Source organism: Corvus cornix, chromosome 6, assembly GCF_000738735.6.
Source record: "Corvus cornix cornix isolate S_Up_H32 chromosome 6, ASM73873v5, whole genome shotgun sequence".
Taxonomy (NCBI): Eukaryota; Metazoa; Chordata; class Aves; order Passeriformes; family Corvidae; genus Corvus; species Corvus cornix.
Window position 1 is genome coordinate 14,425,029 of NC_046336.1, and position 18,796 is coordinate 14,443,824.

Below are 18,796 nucleotides of genomic sequence, written 5' to 3' on the forward strand. Positions count from 1 at the left end.
GTTAGAAAAAATGAAGGAAGTAAATAAAGACTTAATTTGGAAAATACGGCTAATACATCTGGGATGGATCATACACTCCTCCACCCCCCACCCAGATGTTCAAAAATGGAGAGACCTTGAGGCAGTGGGATAAAGAGGGGGAGCAGGAGTGCTCTGTGCCACTGTGGTGAGAGCGAGAAGAATGCGGATGCGAGCCCTGTCCCCCCACCACTGCACTGCTGGTGGTCACGGGTGGCAAGGATCTGATTCTGCTGGAACTGGCCATGGAAAGGCTCCATCTGATGGGTTCATTTTAGTTCTGGCCATATTGTTAACAGAGGAAGACTGGAAAATTTGAGGAAAATTCAAGCTAATAGTCCTAAGAATGAGTGAACTGTGGGGAGTGCCTGCTGGAAGAAAAATAACAGCTGTGACAAGCATTGTTTGCCTTGGCAGAGCTCTAGCACACAGAGACACGCAGCCCTGTGAGCAAGGGGCACAGGCCCACTGTCCTTCCCCTGTTTGGGGGGCTGGGAAGGTGGGCTGCAGTGCCAGCATGATGCCAGTGGAGCTGCCTGAGAGAGGGAGAGGGAAAATGAGAGCAGAGGACTGCCTCTGTCCAGTTCGCAGCAAGGGAGAACGAACTGCTTTGAGGAGGTCAGGATGAAGCTGAGGCAAGGAAAGATGTGGTTCGGGCACTAGCAGCCTTCCCGGGAGTGAGGCATCCTGTGTGAGGTGCCCAGAGCCTGGGAAAGACCACAGTGCCTTTCTCTACCAGGAGGGGATGCTACTCATCCACTGGGAACTTCAGAGCTGGCCCCGGAGAGCATCAAGGAACTGGCAGGAGAGGAAATCACATCTCAGGACTTTTCCATGTTTAGTGCCAGAAGCTCCATTCCACTACTGGCAAACTCCCATCTTCTGGAAAACAGCATGAAAACTTTTCTGGCATCAGTTCAGCAGTCTTTATTATGATAAGCATACAGAGACTTGTGTGCATCAAAACAAAGATCCATTTCTTCAGGGCTGGGCCACGGAAAGAAAACACATGGCCTGGGTGGCAGAGACTGTTGTCCTCAGTGTGTCCTTCCCAGTCCCTCCAAAACAGGCTGTTGAGCCTGGGACAAAGCTGGCAGCCCTGCAGAGCCTGCACACCCTGCCTGGCACAGCATGGGAAGAATTGGGGTGGAGAATGAAGGGGCACACATCCGGCCCAGAGCTGCTCTTGGAGAAACTGGGAAGCCCGGGCCAGGGCCAACATTTCAAGTCAGCCTCCCACTGCAGAGGTGAAGGCCCCACTTCTGAGAGCTTTCTTCCAAGTGGAGACCCCACTGTGCTTTGCTCTAGGGCTGGAGAAGTCAGCTGTAGTCTGTGCACAGAGGAGAGGCAGCTTTATCAGGGAGGACGGTGAAAGGTACTTAGAGCCTGTGGTGGGGAACAGTTTTCCTGTCAGAGGTGAGGGTGCTGCAGGTACCCAGGCTCTCTCTTCTGACAAGTTCCAATAGCTTTGGCCCACACTTGACACTCGGCTGAATATGGCAGAGCTCATAGAGGTCATCAGTCCCAGAGAGACCAGGCTGCTCTTGCACCCTGCAAAGCTATCAAATCTCTCTGCAAGGAACCTCCCCAAAAACGGACCAATCAACATTTCAACCCAAACCGGAGACACTCATCCCACCTTGCTGCAGCACATCTCAGAGCTTCCCAGGAGCCCAGGAGAGCTCTCTCTTCTAGGAGAGACCAAGGTCTGGAGTCTTGGCAGTGCAGCAGGGCTGAATAGTGAGTAAATATTTGCTAGATAAGAACATGTGATGTTAAAAGATGCTTTACCCAGGAAAAGCAAAATGCTACGGCAGGCAGTGTCTAGAAATTAAAGCCAGAAGCTATCAAATTAGAAATAAGGCACAGATAATTATCGGTGAGGCAGATCAACTGTATTAACAAGAGAAATGATACATTATTACTGGCATATTTGGAAACTCCCTTCACTATCATTAATGGTCTTCATGTACATGTTGGGTGGCTCTGGAACACACATTTAAGTTGAATACAGCTGGATCAGATGCAGCACAGAATCAAAGAAATGAATGTTCATAACTTGAACTCTTTGACCAAGGACTTTGAGTAGCCTCCGTGAATAAAGTCCTACAATAACAGGAGAAATGGGGAAGAAACAATCATAGGTCATTCTGTGAGTGTTCACATACAGGCAATGACAGGATGCCTTCAGTCAACCAGCTCCTGGAGCCTCAGCCTGCTCAAGTGGCATGTCTGTTGTCACCTTAGAAGTTCTGATCTTGGAGAGACTGATTTATGAATGGGGTCTATTAGTCATAAGGTTTAAAAATATTGTAACATATTTTGTGTTTATCTTTGTTTGGGCCCTTTAGGTTGTGCTCAAGTCACATTTAAAGCTTTAAAAAACCCCAAAACTCAAACCAAAAAGTAAGATAATTAAGACAGGAGGAGCAAGTGAAGATGCCAGCTGCTCACCTGGCTCCTGAAAGAGGAGCTAACAATATTCATACTCTGGGACTTGCAACGAAGACACAAAACATAGTAAAACTTCTTTTTCCAGGTATTTGACATTTTCCTTTGACATAAATCCTTAGCAGGAACAAGAGCAGATTGGCACAAGCTTTCTTTCCACACCAACTTCCACATGGAGTTTTTGCATCAATTTCTGATGTGTCCTAATGGATCTGCCAGTTCTCATCATGGACACAACTGAGCAGCTGCCAGATCCCCAAGGAGGTCTCAGGAGAGGCATTGCCATTCTGCAGGTTTCCATGCTGTTCATGGGAAGGGTGGATGCACCAGCTCACCCGGGGAGCTTCTCCAGGGCATCTACTCTGCTAGAAAGACTCTGTCTGCAAGGGAGGTGGCACCAGACGGGGTGGATTGCACATGAGGCTGTCTGGGCAGCAGAAGCAGCTCCGATCACACGTTTCTCCTGCATGCCTTCCAGCCATGGCCAAAAACTACTGTTCATCTCTCACCTAACTATCTTTGCTTTAAACAGCAGAAGGAAGACTGCATCCGTAGCTGAATTCCGGCATCACAGAGTATTTGCAGATAAAACAAAAACTGGCCAATGGACTCACAGCTGGTGAAGGGTCATTTGCAGATTGAACTGGATAACCTGCTTGGAGGAATATCTTTTGAATAGCACATGTTTCAGTGGAGCCCCACGGAAGGCAAAATGGCTCCTACCGAGAGACAGTGATGTAGGATGTGAGGCAGAGGCTGTTCTGAAATGCAATGACTGGGAAAAAAGACCAAGTTGCCATAGTCCAGCTGGACTCAACAGCCTAAAAACTTTCTGTTAAGTGAGCAGACCTGGACCAGAGATATATGGATGGGGAACATAGAGTATAGATCAAAACCAGATACATACACTTTTAGTGACTCTACTACCACTCACTGCTGAAAACGTTGGTGTCCAAGTTTCAGAAAGATGTAAAACATTTAAAAGAAGTGGAGTTGAGAGCTACAAGCGAGGTCAGCACAGAGCACTTTACAGATTGAAAACCAATCTATTTAATATGATATAATGACAACTTGCAAGCACCAACAAGGAAAAAGAGATTTTAATAGCAGAGTTACTCAGTCTTTTGGAAATGGACAGAACAAGGTCGAACAGAAGCTGAAGCCAGCTAATTCAGAGCAAAAATAAGACACAGATTTTTAGAACAATGATCTGCCCAAAGATCTTAGGACAGGGTAGATTTTTCCCTTATTCTTAGTTCCTTCAATGTATTAGGGCTTCTACTTCCAGGCATGAAGTAGAAATAACTGGGTGACATTTTCCAGCCTGGACTGTGCAGAGGGACAGGCTGGGAGGTGTCTGTGTCTGTGCTTGCCTAAAGGGGAAGGCATTATTGGGGTTGCACATCCTGACCCCCTCCACACTGCCTACACCTTTGCTCGGGGAAACAGGTGTGTGTTTGCCATGCCTTCCTCTCTACAATATCTGCTTCCTTTTGGCCTCCACATTTACAGGTCATTAGGAGAAAAGATTTCCGAGATTTTGAGGGAGGTAGACAGGCACCAGTGGTTTCTGAGTATTTTTACAAAAATGGATTTCTGACTTACCTCTCCTTTTTTTGGACCAAGAAATGGAAAAGTGGAAGAAAGCTATTCGTAAGCTCAATCAGTGGCATTGTCCTCATTGTGTGCTAGAAGACGGGCTGCAGTACGTGCACTCACAAGCCCTGGGTCTTATGGCCATAGGATAAGCCTATGCCATGATGGAAGGAAAGGCAAATCTTCACTAATTTTGCTGGTGGAAAGAGTGGTTCAATCTGTGCATACTCATGCTGGTTAACTGCTGCCAGCTGCCTATAGGAACATTAGCTAATAAACACTTTCCCTAGGTTGGAGGCTGCTGTGTCATCAGCACAGTGACCCTGGATTGCTTTAGTGGGCCTGTACCTGAGGGCACACTGATCACACCAGAGTCCCTGCAGGCATAAACAATCACTTCTGGTCAAGCAACCTGGGCCAATACAAGCTGTTCCTACAAAAACCAGCAATGCCTGGCTGGGAACTTGTGGCTTGATGTACCTTAAAGATGCAGGAATGGCTCAGTGCAACAGTGAGCCAGCTTTGGTCCAGCAACATCAGGAAGACATGGGAAAAAGGCATTTTGCCACCTGCAAAAGGAGCTGACAGCCAACAGAACCCAGCTAAGGGCTGATGACCACAAGCATGTTCATCCTCATCCCTTCTTTTCCCAGAGTGGCATTTGGGAGCCTGACCCACCTTCAGGGGCCAACCAGGTGCAAGTGCTGTGAGAGCTCAGGACGCAGGGAAGTGAGCAGAGGTGTGCTGGTGCAGAAAGGGCTCTTGGGAACAGCTTCAGCGGAGAAGGAGCAGGATCACCCTGTATGTGATAGCTCCCAAGAGCTCAGTGGGATGTGTGACCCTGAGATAACCCTTGCAGGAGCACTGGCTCCCAAAGATTGCTGCCACTTTTCTCTTCATAATGCTGTGCACAAGGCAGAAACCAACAAGCAGCAAAGTTTCATTGAATGAAGGTACGACCCATTCAAGAAGGGGACACCAGCTTGTCTGTCCTTGGCAGAAAAGGTGGCGAGCCTGATGTCCCAACATCTGTCAGTGCAAGTGTGATTCAGAAGAAATAAATGCCCTTGTTGTACAGTCAGTAGCTTCAGTGAGAGGGACTCTGCAGTACAGCCTGCTCTGCTGGGGTCTCCCACCCCTGAGTAGCCAGGAAGACATGGCTCCTCTCCGCTTCAGGTTCTTCCTAAACAATCCCCTTCTGCAGGCACTTGGGCTTGTGGAAGAGAAGCCAGGCGAACAGGAGCACGGACACCAGCACAAGGGAGCACAGCACCATCAGCCCCACGTAGCTGCCATGGGAGAGAGGGGGCTCGGCTGGCTCCTCTGCAGGAATCATGTTGGTCAGGTTCAGCATGTAGCCCAGGGTCCAACCTGCATCACTGCTGCCGATCTGAAACAGGAGAAGAGCAGAATCAGTGCTAGGAGGCTGCCTGTGGCATTGCTGGGGCAGTGGCATCCCTGGGGATAAAGGGCCAGGCTGTGCAGCAGAGGCTGCAGAGAACTGCTGGGGTAGAGCCCTCCCCACCACGAAACACACCTTTCCAAGGAAGTGGATCATTTGCCAGTTCTTTTCAGTGAACTCATAGCCATTTTCCAGGAGAGAGAGGATGTAGGCTCCAGAGAAGCAATATTCACTCAGGTACTTTTCTTTGATGTGGTGATATGCTGTCTTCACCTAGGGAAGGGGGCAATCACCAGACTGTTAAACACATCTTTCCACTGCTCCAGCTTGTGCCTGAACATCCACTGCGGGTGCTGGGGGGATCTTCCCCATCTTGCTCTGGCAATTAACCTTAGCCATTTATCCTACAGAAAAGTATCAGTAGCCCCAGTCTACTGCAACAAGCACTGCTCACCTCTTGCCAAGGCCGGGCACAGAAGCTCTCAATGGTGCTGGTCACTTTGTTCAGGGCAAGGGGGTTTGGTTCACTGGTCAGGTTCAAAAAGTTCATCACAAAATAGAAAGCAGAAAAAGCCTGAAGGAGAAAGATTCTTTTAATCTGACTAGACCACAAATCCCACAAAAGAAAATGAGTTTATTTATAAATAGAAAAATATAAGAAGAAACATCATATGCACAAGAGCAGGAATATTTTCAAGAGTGATGTCATTTTGAGACATACACCACAGGGCTGCTGAGAGATGGAGGCAGGAATTATGATATCCCAAACAACTTCTGTGAGCTCTCTCCTTTAAGTGTGCCAGTGGCACGCACTGATTGCCATCACAACCATGATCCTATTTTGGCAACTGAGTGAGATGAGTGTGCAACCAACATCACCACAAAGAGCAGAGGTGATGGTCTGAAAGGGTTGTACAGAGCCCCATCATATAATCCAAAGTCCAGAAACCCCATCTCTGACCGTGGCCAGTAGCTTATAGGTAGGAGGCAGCTTATGAACAGGACAAGGGTGTATTAGCAGTTCTCTGAAAAGCCTCACAATCACTGAGGTCTTGCAGCTCTAGGACGGATGGTCAGCATGGTGTCACACATAATGTGTGTTCAGAGCGTGCACTGTCTCCTCATCATGTCTGGGAAGCAGACAGGTGAGCTGGCTGGTTTCAGCAGCACTCAGACACTGCTGGGTGAATTTCAGACCTGGTACCACCACTGACCTCAGGAGGCAAGGTTTTTAGGAGCGGTATTCCTGCCTGCAGCACACTCTCCTGCCTCTGGTGTTGGACATCAAGAAGGACAGCTTAAAAAGTAAGTAGATCACCCCAAGGAGATGGGTTAGAATGGGAACAGTGCAGTACTGGTAGGCCAGTATTTACTGGGGTAGCTCCTAACATGTCTGTCCTCACAGCAAGCACAGCACTGCTTTTGTAGTTACATGTCCAAAAAGCCATCTTATAAATCATTTCCTGCCTCAGTCATGAAAAATGCACTCTAGCATTAGTCTGAATTTCTGCTCTGTTGACATTCTGGATTACAGAGTTGAAGAATGAGTGAAGACTCACCCCAAAATCCCCTTGTAATGGAGGTAGGTATATCCCATTGAAGGAGCAACTGGAGTAAGGACAATGGGTTTTGTTGAAGAGTGTCTGGATGTTTTCTCGGCACTTTTGATAGTCCCCCTCTCCCTCTATGTACAGCTGTCTGAAAGGTAATTCCTTTTTCTTGTCTGATGTGCAAGGGTTTTTGAAGAAGTCACTTATATTTATAGTCCTCTGATAACCCTGGTGAAAGCACGGGTCGAGGAGACTGCTGCTCTCCACGGTCTGAAAGTAAAAATCAATTCAAGCTGTTACACTTTGCTCTAGAGTAACCTGGGGAAAGAAAAACCCTGGGAAAGAACCACAAGGAAGGGTGGCACTTGTCACAGTACATCACATCATGGTGCACACATCAGGTCAAAGGGATGAGGATAGCTTAAGGCACTGGCTGTGCAGGGGAAGATGTGGGTACTGCCATAGCCTCCCTGTAGGACCCTGGGCAAATTACTTTAAGTCACAGTTTGTGAAGCTGTGCTGTTGATTTGGGTTTCTCAGGGATGGTAAAATGTCACCTCCCCTGAGTACTCCAGTTAAATGCCATTCTCTTGCTATCCCATGCCCAAGAATCAAGGCATCTCAAATTGATACTACTTTTGAAAGTATTGACTGTCACCTCTTTGGGCACCTCATGCCCAGTCTGTGTGGAGAACAACGACATTTCCCTAATCCAAACTAAGAGGTGAACTGGGTCACAGCAACTTTTACAGCACTGGGAGGGTCCAGGATGTCCATGTTTAATTACAGGGGTAGATGTACTTGCCTGTAGGTCCCTGGCCAGTTTCTGTTGCAGAGCCTGGTCCTTCCCGTAGCAGAGAAAGCTGTGAGTGTACACTTGGTAATCCTTGCCATAGAGACGGAAGTAGAGCTGGTTCTCTGGGGACTCCAAAGAGAGGTCCTTTGATACAAAGGTAATCTGTGTGGAGGCTCCTCCAAGGTCTAGTGCTCCTGATGTCTCACTTAAGGATGTCAGGGAGTGTAGAAGCTTTTTCCAGCCAGACTTGGGGGGAAAAAAATCAAAGTAAACCAGATATATTGGGCATGGAGAGGATTTATTTTGGAGAAATGAAAAAGAGAAAGAACTATGAGGAGAGAAGCAGAAGCACAGAACACAAGAAACATGGGAAGTCCTGGAGGGGGCATGAGATGAGAGCTGGAACAAGATACAAGAAAAACACAAGCTTGTAAATACAGGAGATGGATCATGTCCAAGTTTTTGCAGGAGGGCAAAGAATATGGAATCTAATACCACTGTTATGAGAAAAAACAGTCCACTTACTGTTTCAGCTCTCAGAAGATTTATAAGCTCAATAGGAAAGAATCATAGTCCAACTTTTCAGAAACTGAAATATTTTAGATCAGGAAGGGAGAAGGATGCTGTACCCAAGAAAAATGATTGAATATGCTGGCATTTTATTTCAGTGCTTGAAGCCTGACTGTAGTGGTGCATCCTGATACCACTAAGTATCAGGAGGTACTCCCAGCAACTGCTGAGGCAACATGTGCAGCTTCCTGATCCCTGGTAAATGGCTTACAAGGCAAGATAGTGCCTGTGACACCTTCTTGCAAGGCATGACTTACAAAGTGCTGCAAGACAATGATTCAGATGTACTTGCTATAGATATACTACCTGCTTGAAATTGCCCAGAAGGTAGTTAATGGTGATCCATCCATAGGCTCCTTCTTCCTGACCAGTGATAATTCTGGCACCCTGGAAGTTGAAGGGAGCTAAGCGTAGTGTGTTTTCTACTGAGGACAAGACTTTGTCAGCTGCACTTTTGTTCTGCAACCTGGATGAATGGAAGAAAGGATGGAGTGACTCTGGCTGACAGCTGTCAGTCGTCTATGTGCTTTATTCTGAGCAGGCAGGCTGCAACTCCCCACCAAGTGACAATTATAAGAGAATGGTTGTTCATTTGAGCCATCCAGCTCTAAGTGGCCATGCTTCTCTCTGTCACACCTTGACAGCACAACTGCCACCAGCTTTGACACTTACAGACCCTGCAGCTGAGAGTGGTAGGTACTCGGAGCACAGACCAGAGCTCTTGTTCAGTAGCATGTGTCCTGATAGGAGTTGCACTGTGGAGACTCCTCTCACTCTTTACTGTCACCATTAGAGAAGAAATCCAGAAGGTATCCCCAGGAAGATTTCCCAGGCAATATATACCTAAGATCAGTTGCCTGTCCTAGCCAGGAGAGGTCTGGGTCACCCTCATGAAAATCACAAATTGTAATTAAAGGAGGATGTGATTATAGAGTTACCTTAGCCTCTGATGGCCCTCTGTGGGGAGTTGCAACATGGGCTCAAAAATCCTGGATTAGGCTTAATAGCAGACCATAGGGATGTTTGAGCATGCCTTTATTGTGGGGATGTTTAGGCATCAGCTTGGGCACTGCTGATCTCCTGGTGTCTCCATGCTGCATGTGGATGCAGGAGATGATGGAGGGTTGGAGTGAGCTTCGGTAAGCAAGGGAAAAGTCCAGGGGACTCGGGGCTCAGAGAGGTCAGCAGCACAGGAGGGTGTCTGGGCACAGTGTGGGCTGGCAGTGTGTCCTGAGAGGCCCCCACTGTGCATCCATGGTGATCCCAGGTGCAGTGCTGCAGAAGGGGACAAGCCCTGCAGTACCTGAGAAGCCGCATGCCAGCAGTTGCTCCGAGGTAGACGGGTGTCTCTTTGTGCTGTGCTGAGGGAATCACCTCTTTTGCTTGTTGTAGGCACTGTGCCAGAGAGGGACCTGCCTCCTCTGTGGCATGGGAGTAACCTGAGATCCCAGGGCCTGCAAGAAGTACAGATGCTTCATTGTTCAGACTCCAAGCATAACCCCAGAATGCTGTCATGAGCAGGTGTGCTAAACTGTATCACAGGCAGCAGAATCAGATTCAACCACCCCATTCCTTAGGAGCTTTAGAAATCCTACAGCACCAACTAAGCCCAATGCAATTGGTGGGTGGTGACAGGGCCCAGCATCTGTCACCCTGTCTCTGCAAAGCAGGCTATGAACTAACAATGAGGGTTGAGACAAGCCATTTCTTTAGCATGCCCTGAACATCTGCAGTCTGTTCTCTGAGTTTGCCTGGGTGTACCCTGGATCTGCGCCTAAAAATCCCTGACCCTTCTATGCTGGTTCCTCCAGGGGCAGATGCTGTCATTTGTTTGTGTACTTTATACTCACGCTACAACACTGGGTGTTTTGCAGCTATTGCTTCTTATGCTAACCCAAGGAAAAAATCATTGTCCCTCTCTACCATGTGTCCCCTGGTTCCCTGGACTGCCCCAGGACCAGGGCCTGTCTGGCAGCAGTGAAGCCCCATTTGCTCCAGCTTGCTGTGTGCTCAGCATGCTACTCCTGACGTGGGATGCTGCAGTGCAGAGCAGCTATCACAGCAGCTTGGTAACAGTAGGGCTCTCCCCTGCACTGCAGAGGCCTGAAAAGATCCCATGCAGGTCTGACAACACCTCTGATCCCCTCAGAATGCAGCGATCCATGATGGTCTGTGCTGTTTCTTGTTGTGTACACCCCTAGGCTTCATTTATGCCTTCCTAAACAATACAGTACCTACACAGCAATTAAACAGAATAAAAAAATAAGCCATGACACGCACAAGTTGAGCAACCTTGAGCCACAAGCCCTGTGCATAGCTTGCACAGAAGCCTTAAAAAAGAGCAAACCATGCTCTCCCCTCTCATTGCCTTCATCAGGACTTCAACAAGTGTGCATGCAGACACTTTATTTATTTAAGTACATTCTTCGGTGTAGTTCTTTCCGAAAAGCAATTAATCCCAAGCATCCTAAAAACAAAGGAAAAAATGGATCTATTTTTCTTGCCAGGAAGGTTGGGCACATACAGCTCCCCGTGGCAAGCAGTGGGGTATACATCATTGCACAGATGTAACACTGTTTCTACTATTGGCCTCTTCCTCTAGATTTCTCCTCCCTCACCCCTTTATTACATTATCTCTTCTTCATCCCACGCCCCTTCCCCAGGTCCTTTTTCTCCTCTTACCTTCAACTTTACACACCTCCACCTGCTTCACCACCCCAGTGTCGTTCTCCTTCTCTGCTGGCCACTCGTACACGTAGAGGTTAGTGTGGGACGATCCCGCATCCAGCACGATCCCATACTGTGGGCAAAACAGAGTCACTACCCCACCTGAGGTACCGAACCAGACCCAGTGTGTGCTGGCCTCCGTACACGGGGGACCAGGCACACGCAGCCCATCTGCCTGGCAGCTGTGGGGATGTATGTCATTGCTCTCCTCAGTAGAGCTCCAGTGCAAAACTCCCATCAAAGGAAGCAGGAGCAGAGAAACCACAAAGTTGGGACTGGTTACTTAAGAGATCATTCCCTGTGAAGCTGTAACTGGTTTTACCATGAAGATGTAAAACAAGATGTTGAGCTGCATGGAGCCAGAAAAAGAGGTTAGCCAGAGCCAGCAAGGGCAGCAGCGTGTCCGTGAGCACTATGGACACTTAACCCCCCAGCTTGTTTTCCTCTAAGGGTACCAGCTTGTAATACCTTAATATTCCTCGGAAGTGGCTTGTTTTGGGTCACTGCTACAGCAATTAAAGCAATTACAGCCAAAGTAGAGAGGAATCCCAGGATGAGTAGAATCGTTCTTGTCGAGGACATCTTTGGTTTGGTACCTGTGACTAGAGCAGAAAAAGGGTGTTAGTGCCCCAGTAGCCCATCTTACCCAAAAGCCATGTGTTTCGGCATGTTCCTGCAGTCCCTTTGCATGGTGAAGTATCTGCCTTTGCCCATCAGGTTATGAGTGGCCTGTGTTTGCAGAATTGGCACAACATGCTTATAAATCACACACTTTGCAGAACTTGTACCACTCTAATTCCTTAAATGTTACAGGCATTTTTGGGATAACATATCTAACAAATTAAGATTTTTGTGTCTTAATACACATGGTTACATAGAATTCTGCAAAAAAGGCCACTTATGGCTGATGAAAATCATTCACAACCAGTATGTCTTTGAGCTTTCAGAACCAATATACATATACCTGCACTTGTTAGTGGCTAGCATGATGCTGTCTTTCACATTTTCCTGCTTTGGATAATCCTTCACGTATCCCACAGTCAAAATCTCATTTCACGACTTAGACTTGGCCGGTTTTGCAACTGTTTAATAAAATACCATCTAACTACATGGAGCCGTAGAAAGGGTAACAGTGTATTTTCCAGATTTATAACTTTGATGTAAATTCAACACTTACAATGAGCAAATAGCTCTAGGGCACATACTTGCTCCCACTATGACATGAAATCCATTTCCACCAACAGTGATGCTTCATACTCAAAAGCACTGATCATCTGACTCGCATGGGAACTAGTTTCTCTTCTCCTTATACACAAATACTCCAGGAGATGTTTAGAAGTACATTACAGGCCATTCAGGATGGCAATACCTCGGTGCAGGCAACCACATCAACTATTGTCATGCTCTGAGAAGGTGTCTGAACCTGCTCTGCATCTGCATGCCAGAACTTGGATTCCACTGGTGTCCAGACCTTCAGACCCAGATCAGTGCTCCAAATCCATCCTGGCAATTCATGTCGTGCATGCAAATATGAAAAGCATTCAAGTTCTGATCAGGGTCAGCTTCTAACTGCTCTGGTTTTATGTGAGGGGTGGTCCCAGGTTCCAGAAATTTATAGTGTTACCTATAGTGTTACACTTACAAGTGACCCTAAATCCTCAAATTATTTTCGGAAGTTAGCCCAAGTGAAAAGAAGCAACGCACCTCTGACAAGCTGGAACTATAGACAAATAACAGCTACTTGCCTTCTTAGAGAAAATGAAACCTAAAAGTGCCAGGAGAGCTGACTTTGAAGATGCCACAGACAGGTGCATTGGGAATGTGACCTGGAGCTCTGTGCTCACTCTCACACGTAAATCTGCTGAGGTTAACTGTGAAATTTGGAAGCTTGTAACGCTCACATTGTGTGAGTGCCTGTTGGAGGCTCAGTATGCTTGCCAATATCGCCAAGAATGCAGCTTAAAAAAATAGTCTAGTGTGCATAGCAGACAGTAGGAAGTAAGAATGTATTTTATTAAACTCTATTCAAAAATGTCCGGAACTCAGGGCTTGAAGTGATTAGAAACAGCAGAGCATGATGGCTGGGAGACCTTTCTTCTTACTGGAGAGAGTAGTTGGCTCAAGGTATGATAGCACTGAGCATGTCTGCTGAAAAAAATTATTTTAACCCTAGAAAAAAGAATAAAACCAGATGCTATATTGTAAAATCAGCTGCACAGTATAGATATGAAGTTAGCATGCATGAAAACTGAAACTGCTGCTGACAGTTGCACAGCACAGCCACATAATTATTGCCACCCTTACTCTGAGATCTTGCCTAGAGGAAAGCATGAACAGATTTATGTGTTTGCTGACATAGGAATGAAGGATGTGTGACTTTGCACAAGTTCTAAGATTTTCAAATTTCCTGTTGTGATGGGTATTGTCAGCCTGCTGCACCTTTCAGCAGCCACGCTCTGAAAGTACCAGCATTGTTAGCAAAGCAGGAACATTTTTCTCACTGTAAGGGGCCATCCCAGTTATCAGCTAGAAATCCCTTGTCTGAAGGCAGAGGCATAGTGATAATTGTCTGCATCCCACCTGTAGCCTGAGATTAGTAATTTTTTTTGTCAAGGCACATTATTTTCTTAACTCTGAATATGACTTTTGCCTAAATTTTGGTTCAGTATCATGAGCACTTTTCAGGACTCTGGGGTTTGTAGAGAGATGACTTTGTTGCTGTATCCCATACCAGACCATCCAGCTCTGTGAACTCTAATGCTACCAAAGAGAATTTTATTGAAATGTTTTGTACAAGAAAAGGTACAAGATGATAAACATAATCCAGAAAGTAGTGTAACAAAGTAATAACCTTCCAAAGAGCACTCATAGTGTACAGACTTGAATACTTGACAGACTTGTTTAAAAAAGACAAACTTATTTTAAAAAATCCAAACAAAAACCAAGCCAAAAAACAACACTGCAAATCCATCTAAAGAATTCAATGTAGTTAAAATTCACTTGCCATTTCTTCAGAAAGGTGAGGTATTTCAATAAATTCCTTTTTCTGTACACTTGGTTACCTCATCAGCTCTGGGTGTAATTGCAGGCTCTGCAGGGGCTAAAGAATTAAGTTATTCCAGCTTCCTCCAGCTCCTCTGAATTTCACATTCGCACTACTGAATGCCATGCAAACACTCCTCTGTGTCCACCAAGTGGAGCAGTACTTGACTGACTTCCAGGCCCCAGGATCTTCCTTCCACTAGCAGTTTTCCTCAGCTAAAGATTAAGCAGACACGATCTTCTGTCCCTGTGCCCAGTCAGAATCCAAGTAGAGACAGATCTCTACTCTTTCTCTCATACTGCCCACTGTGTGCAGTGACTAAAGCATCCTGTAGGGCCATAAGTAGGCATAGAAATGATACTGCTTTACTCCTCTCAGAGCTCAGAGCTGCTTGGTGCTGGAGCCCTGCCCGGCTGCATGGGCATTGAGCACTCTGCAGATGCTGGAGCACAGCCCAGCTGCTCAGGCATCTCTTGTCTGTTTCCAGTTTTGGTCTCTTTCCTTTTTTATATAGGGGCTACCACTGGTTCCTTCCAGTGATGTCCCCAAAACATAAACAGCTCTAACATCCTTTCCGTCTCCAAGACAGAGAACTGGGAGGATGTTGTCAGTCACTCCAGGTGGCAGCAGTTTTGCTGCGGAAACCCTGTTGCTCTTAGTGAATCACCAGGAAGGACCACACCAGCGTGGGAGGCAGCTCTGTGTGAAGGCAAGGAAGCAGATTTGACTCTTGTGTCTTCCAGAGCTCAAGACAAATAGGAAATGGCCCCTCCAGCCAACACTAGACTAAGTCACTGGCACCTCTGCGTGCCAGGAGATGTCACTCACAGCCAAAGCTGCCCCCCTCAACACCCTTCTCACCAAACAAGATTTAGCAACAAAAGTTAAATGGAATCAGGCAACCAGCTGCTTTTAGACATGCAATAAGGAGAGACTATGGCTTGTTTAAGGAGTGACATTAGGAATGTCAAGCAGAAAAGATGTTGTACATAGACCAAAGCCATGCTTGGTTCAGACAATCTCACTGTGACCCATCATCTCTAATAAATACAAATATTTTTGTAAGATCTGACTTCGCATAACAGATAAAGCTGATGCCTGATCTTTCCTTTGGATGTTCGTGCTCAGTTACAGAAAGGATCACAAGAGACTGGACTGCAAGGCCAGCCCTCTTCCACTGCACAAGTGCCACACTGACAGAGACACTTCCCACCATCAGCTTTATCCCCTCATCACTCCTCTGTATGGTCAGGAACGGTCCCATTTTCAGCCTTAATTTATTTATTGCCAGGCTATTCCCTCTGTCTGTCTTCCACTTCTATCTCACAACTTCTGCAACGCTCAATCCTGCAGGAATTTATTCTCTTAGTCAATTTGTAAGAAATTATCCTTTCTGGATTTTTGTCTTTTCCAGCCTTTTCCATCTGCCTGAAGAGTCCAACATCACTTCTCTGCATATAGAACTACTTGCTTACATTTTTCTTGAGGATTCTGACCAGAGCTGCAAGGAGGCTGGCCTTGCACAGTACTGAACCTATCCCACAGGAGATGATCCAGTCCCAGCCTAAATGAAGTGAGGTGGGGTCTTGCACTACCTCAGAACCATGATCATCTACCACCCCAGGCAGTGACAGTTAACCCAGCACCTCTCATACAATCTCAGCAAACCCACCCAGGAGAGAGGGGCTCTGGCAATGCAGTCTGTGCACATTTTCTAACTGCAGGAGTTTGTGTCTGTGGAGTTCTGCTGGCAGTGATGGTAGGGAAAGGGCATGGGAGCAGTCAGTGCTGCTGTTCAGCATGGAAAGAGGACACACACATCATCCTCCTGGTGAGTGAAAATGAGATTTCAGTAGTCATGAAGGTTTTTTCAGGCTGAATTGCCTGAAAAACTCACTGATTACTCTGTGAGGTTGCTGAACTTGGATCAGATTTGATGCACATTACCCAAAAGGCACTCCTGTCTTCAGACTCACCACAGCCAATCATCGGAGTGCATAAACACTCAGAAGATCCACACTGCTTCATTTATCAACCCTTTTATGAAATTTTCCCTGTCCCCAACTGACTTCTTACTCATTCTCATCTGTCTTTTTCACTTAAACATGCTCGTATCCAAGTTACCTAGGAGGACTTTGCTGCAAAGTAATGTAAACCACCTGTTTCAGGCCAGCATGTTGGAAAAGTCTTTTCTCAGGCTGTCAAGAGGCTCAGGTTTGTCTTAGAATTTACATACAAGCACATATACAGTAAGTCAATGGCTTTGGTTTAAGGGGCTTTATTTCAAAATATCAGGGCAAGACACACAGCATGTTGAAATTAGGATTCAAGTTCCAGATCAGGATTTTACATCACTTTTTACAACTGCTATGTGGAACAGTGTGGGAGACTCTGCTCCAAGTCTTAATTATTCATATGGCAAAGATTTTGGCCTAAATACTGGTGTGATCTCTGACCTTCCTTGTAATGCTATGTAGAATAATAAATACACTTTTACTGGGTTATATTTTTCCAGACGAAATACTTGTAAGTGCTGAAGTACAAACATTGAAGTGTCAGTGAAACTGATAATCCAAACAATATAATGGGTCTTTTGGATGCCGTCTTTCAGAGACATATGATACTGAAATCTTGCAGCCCTACATGTCTCAAAACCCACAGACTCCCATGAATTTAGGCTATACAGCTTGGCAGCTTGAACTGTTCCATGTGCACACATACCTGTGCACAAGTGAGCTGGAAGACAAAGGGTGTCTGAGATCACACCAAGCTGCGAGCGAAGCACACTGACACATAGGACTGAAGTTGAAAACCAGTTTGACAAATAGGTGAGAGCCTGGTGAAAACATCTAACTCTCTTAAGGACAAAAGCAAATATGACATTTAGGTAAGAGCCGTAACGCAAAGAAAGTGTGGTGAGCAATCTGTTAAGCAGCTTTTCCAGAGAAATCGTTACGGCAGCTACAGCAGTTTATAGTAAGCTTTCCCTCCATCTAAAGCTGGTAAATCTCCCTGTGAGGTTCTATGTCCAATTTTGGACACTGGCTTTCAGGAAAGATGTAGACTGCTTGGAAAAACTCCAGAAGTGAACAAGAAAGATCGCAAGCCTAAAAACTTGACCTATAAGGGAAGATTGAAGGAATTGAATTGTTAAGTTTGCAGAAGAGAAGAGCAAAGGAGGCTCATTATCTGTCTTCAGACAAATGGCATTTCTATCTGCCAGCGCTGTTGTAGCTGATCCTGCCTCAGGATGAGGGTGGCTCCTGGACTTTCTCCCAGTTCCGTTTCCTTGGTTCAGAAGGCAGGGAGTCAGCAAAAAGGGGACAATGCATTCATAAGCTAGACTGCCAGCAAAGGCCAATGCAGTGCATATGCTCTCCCTGTGGGATACAGATGCAGTTGTACAAAGGTGCTCCCTCCTTTGCCCAGCAAAGCTCCAGGTTTTGTTCAGGCATAATTCAGCCATGGCAACCACCCTGCTATATGCTATCCATGTGTACAGCACTGCTTGGCGTGGGAGTACCTCATCCTTTTACTGCTTTTAATGTTGTGGCTGGGATACAACCCTGGGAAATTGCACAACACACATTGAATGAGTCCTCTTTTCCTGGAAAAAAGAAAAGCGCGTGGAAATCCTGGAGAGCTGGTGGGTGCTAGAGGCAGCAAAAGCTGAGCAATGGCAGCAAGAGACAGATACAAAGGAGCAGGCAGCACACAGGCTCTTCTCTCCCTTCCACAGCTGCCCGCAGCACAGAGGGGCTTTGTGCTCGGGGAGCCCCATGGCCCTGCAGAGCAGATTTACTGCTGGAGAGGTGCTGTCCAGGGGCTCTGGGCACAGCCCCAGTGACCCAGACTGCCACACCAACAAGTGCCCCATTCACCCGTGCACAAAGCAGGTTCCCCTGTCAGAGACCTTCCCACGATGCAGTGCTGGGGATGGTGCTCAGCCTCCCTGGCTCTCTGCAGGGCACTCACACCCCCTCTCACCTTGGCCTCACAGCCCATCTCCCTGGTATTATACACAAGTCTTCCCAATGCCTGCTCATTAAATAATCTCTCTGCAGGAAGATATTTTTCTGGCTTACATTGCAGCAGTCAGACCCAGACACTCAATATTCTTAAACACAACCAGCAAGTGGCAGGATGCTGCTGGCACAATGACCTTTAGACAGTAATTTTTCACATTTATATGCTGTTTACTGAACGTCTAAGCCTGTATCCTACTTGTACTCATACTCATTTCTTTAGGATTCTCACATTAAAGAGGCTTTGCAAACCAGAAGAGAATACTGTTGTCAGTTACATCCGTTTCCTGCCAGGAAACCTCTGATATTATTAATTTGCTACCAGACATCAAAGTTGTATTTTAGCTGGAGAAGATTTATTGCCGTTACCCACAAAGCTTGAAGTTTCATCAGAATATATCCAGTGAGCACAAGGGGGCTTCCCCTCCTCCCTGGCTTCCCAGCTAAATTGTTGCTTGAATATACTTGACTATCACATAATGTAAAGGCATTTGTTTGTCTTTCTCGGGGAAAAAAGATGCATGAAGCACTGACACCTTTTCAGCTTTGTCTGATAGTTCAAATGCAATGAGTTGCAATGGCCCAGTGGTGCTGCCAGGCTTCTTCTTGTGCTCAAGA

General features: G+C 46.5%; 1 protein-coding gene across 6 annotated transcripts in view; it reads right to left on the minus strand.

Moving 5' to 3' along the window:
- Positions 1-930: 930 nt before the first annotated feature.
- The window catches only part of ENTPD1 (ectonucleoside triphosphate diphosphohydrolase 1), a 54,486-nt gene continuing 36,620 nt past the window's right edge, over positions 931-18,796 (minus strand). For 5 of the 6 annotated variants that reach the window (XM_019293915.3, XM_010410119.4, XM_010410139.4 and 2 more), the window contains exons 2-10: positions 11,579-11,712; positions 11,066-11,183; positions 9,687-9,837; positions 8,690-8,849; positions 7,823-8,059; positions 7,027-7,287; positions 5,922-6,041; positions 5,603-5,740; positions 931-5,455 (exon numbers count right to left, since the gene is read on the minus strand). In XM_019293915.3, the coding sequence (XP_019149460.1) occupies positions 5,249-5,455; positions 5,603-5,740; positions 5,922-6,041; positions 7,027-7,287; positions 7,823-8,059; positions 8,690-8,849; positions 9,687-9,837; positions 11,066-11,183; positions 11,579-11,712 (1,526 nt within the window). In that variant the 3' untranslated portion in view covers positions 931-5,248. Of the gene's footprint in view, positions 5,456-5,602; positions 5,741-5,921; positions 6,042-7,026; positions 7,288-7,822; positions 8,060-8,689; positions 8,850-9,686; positions 9,838-11,065; positions 11,184-11,578; positions 11,713-15,825; positions 16,366-18,796 lie in introns of those variants that run through there. The other variant, XM_019293917.3, reaches the window with a different exon arrangement.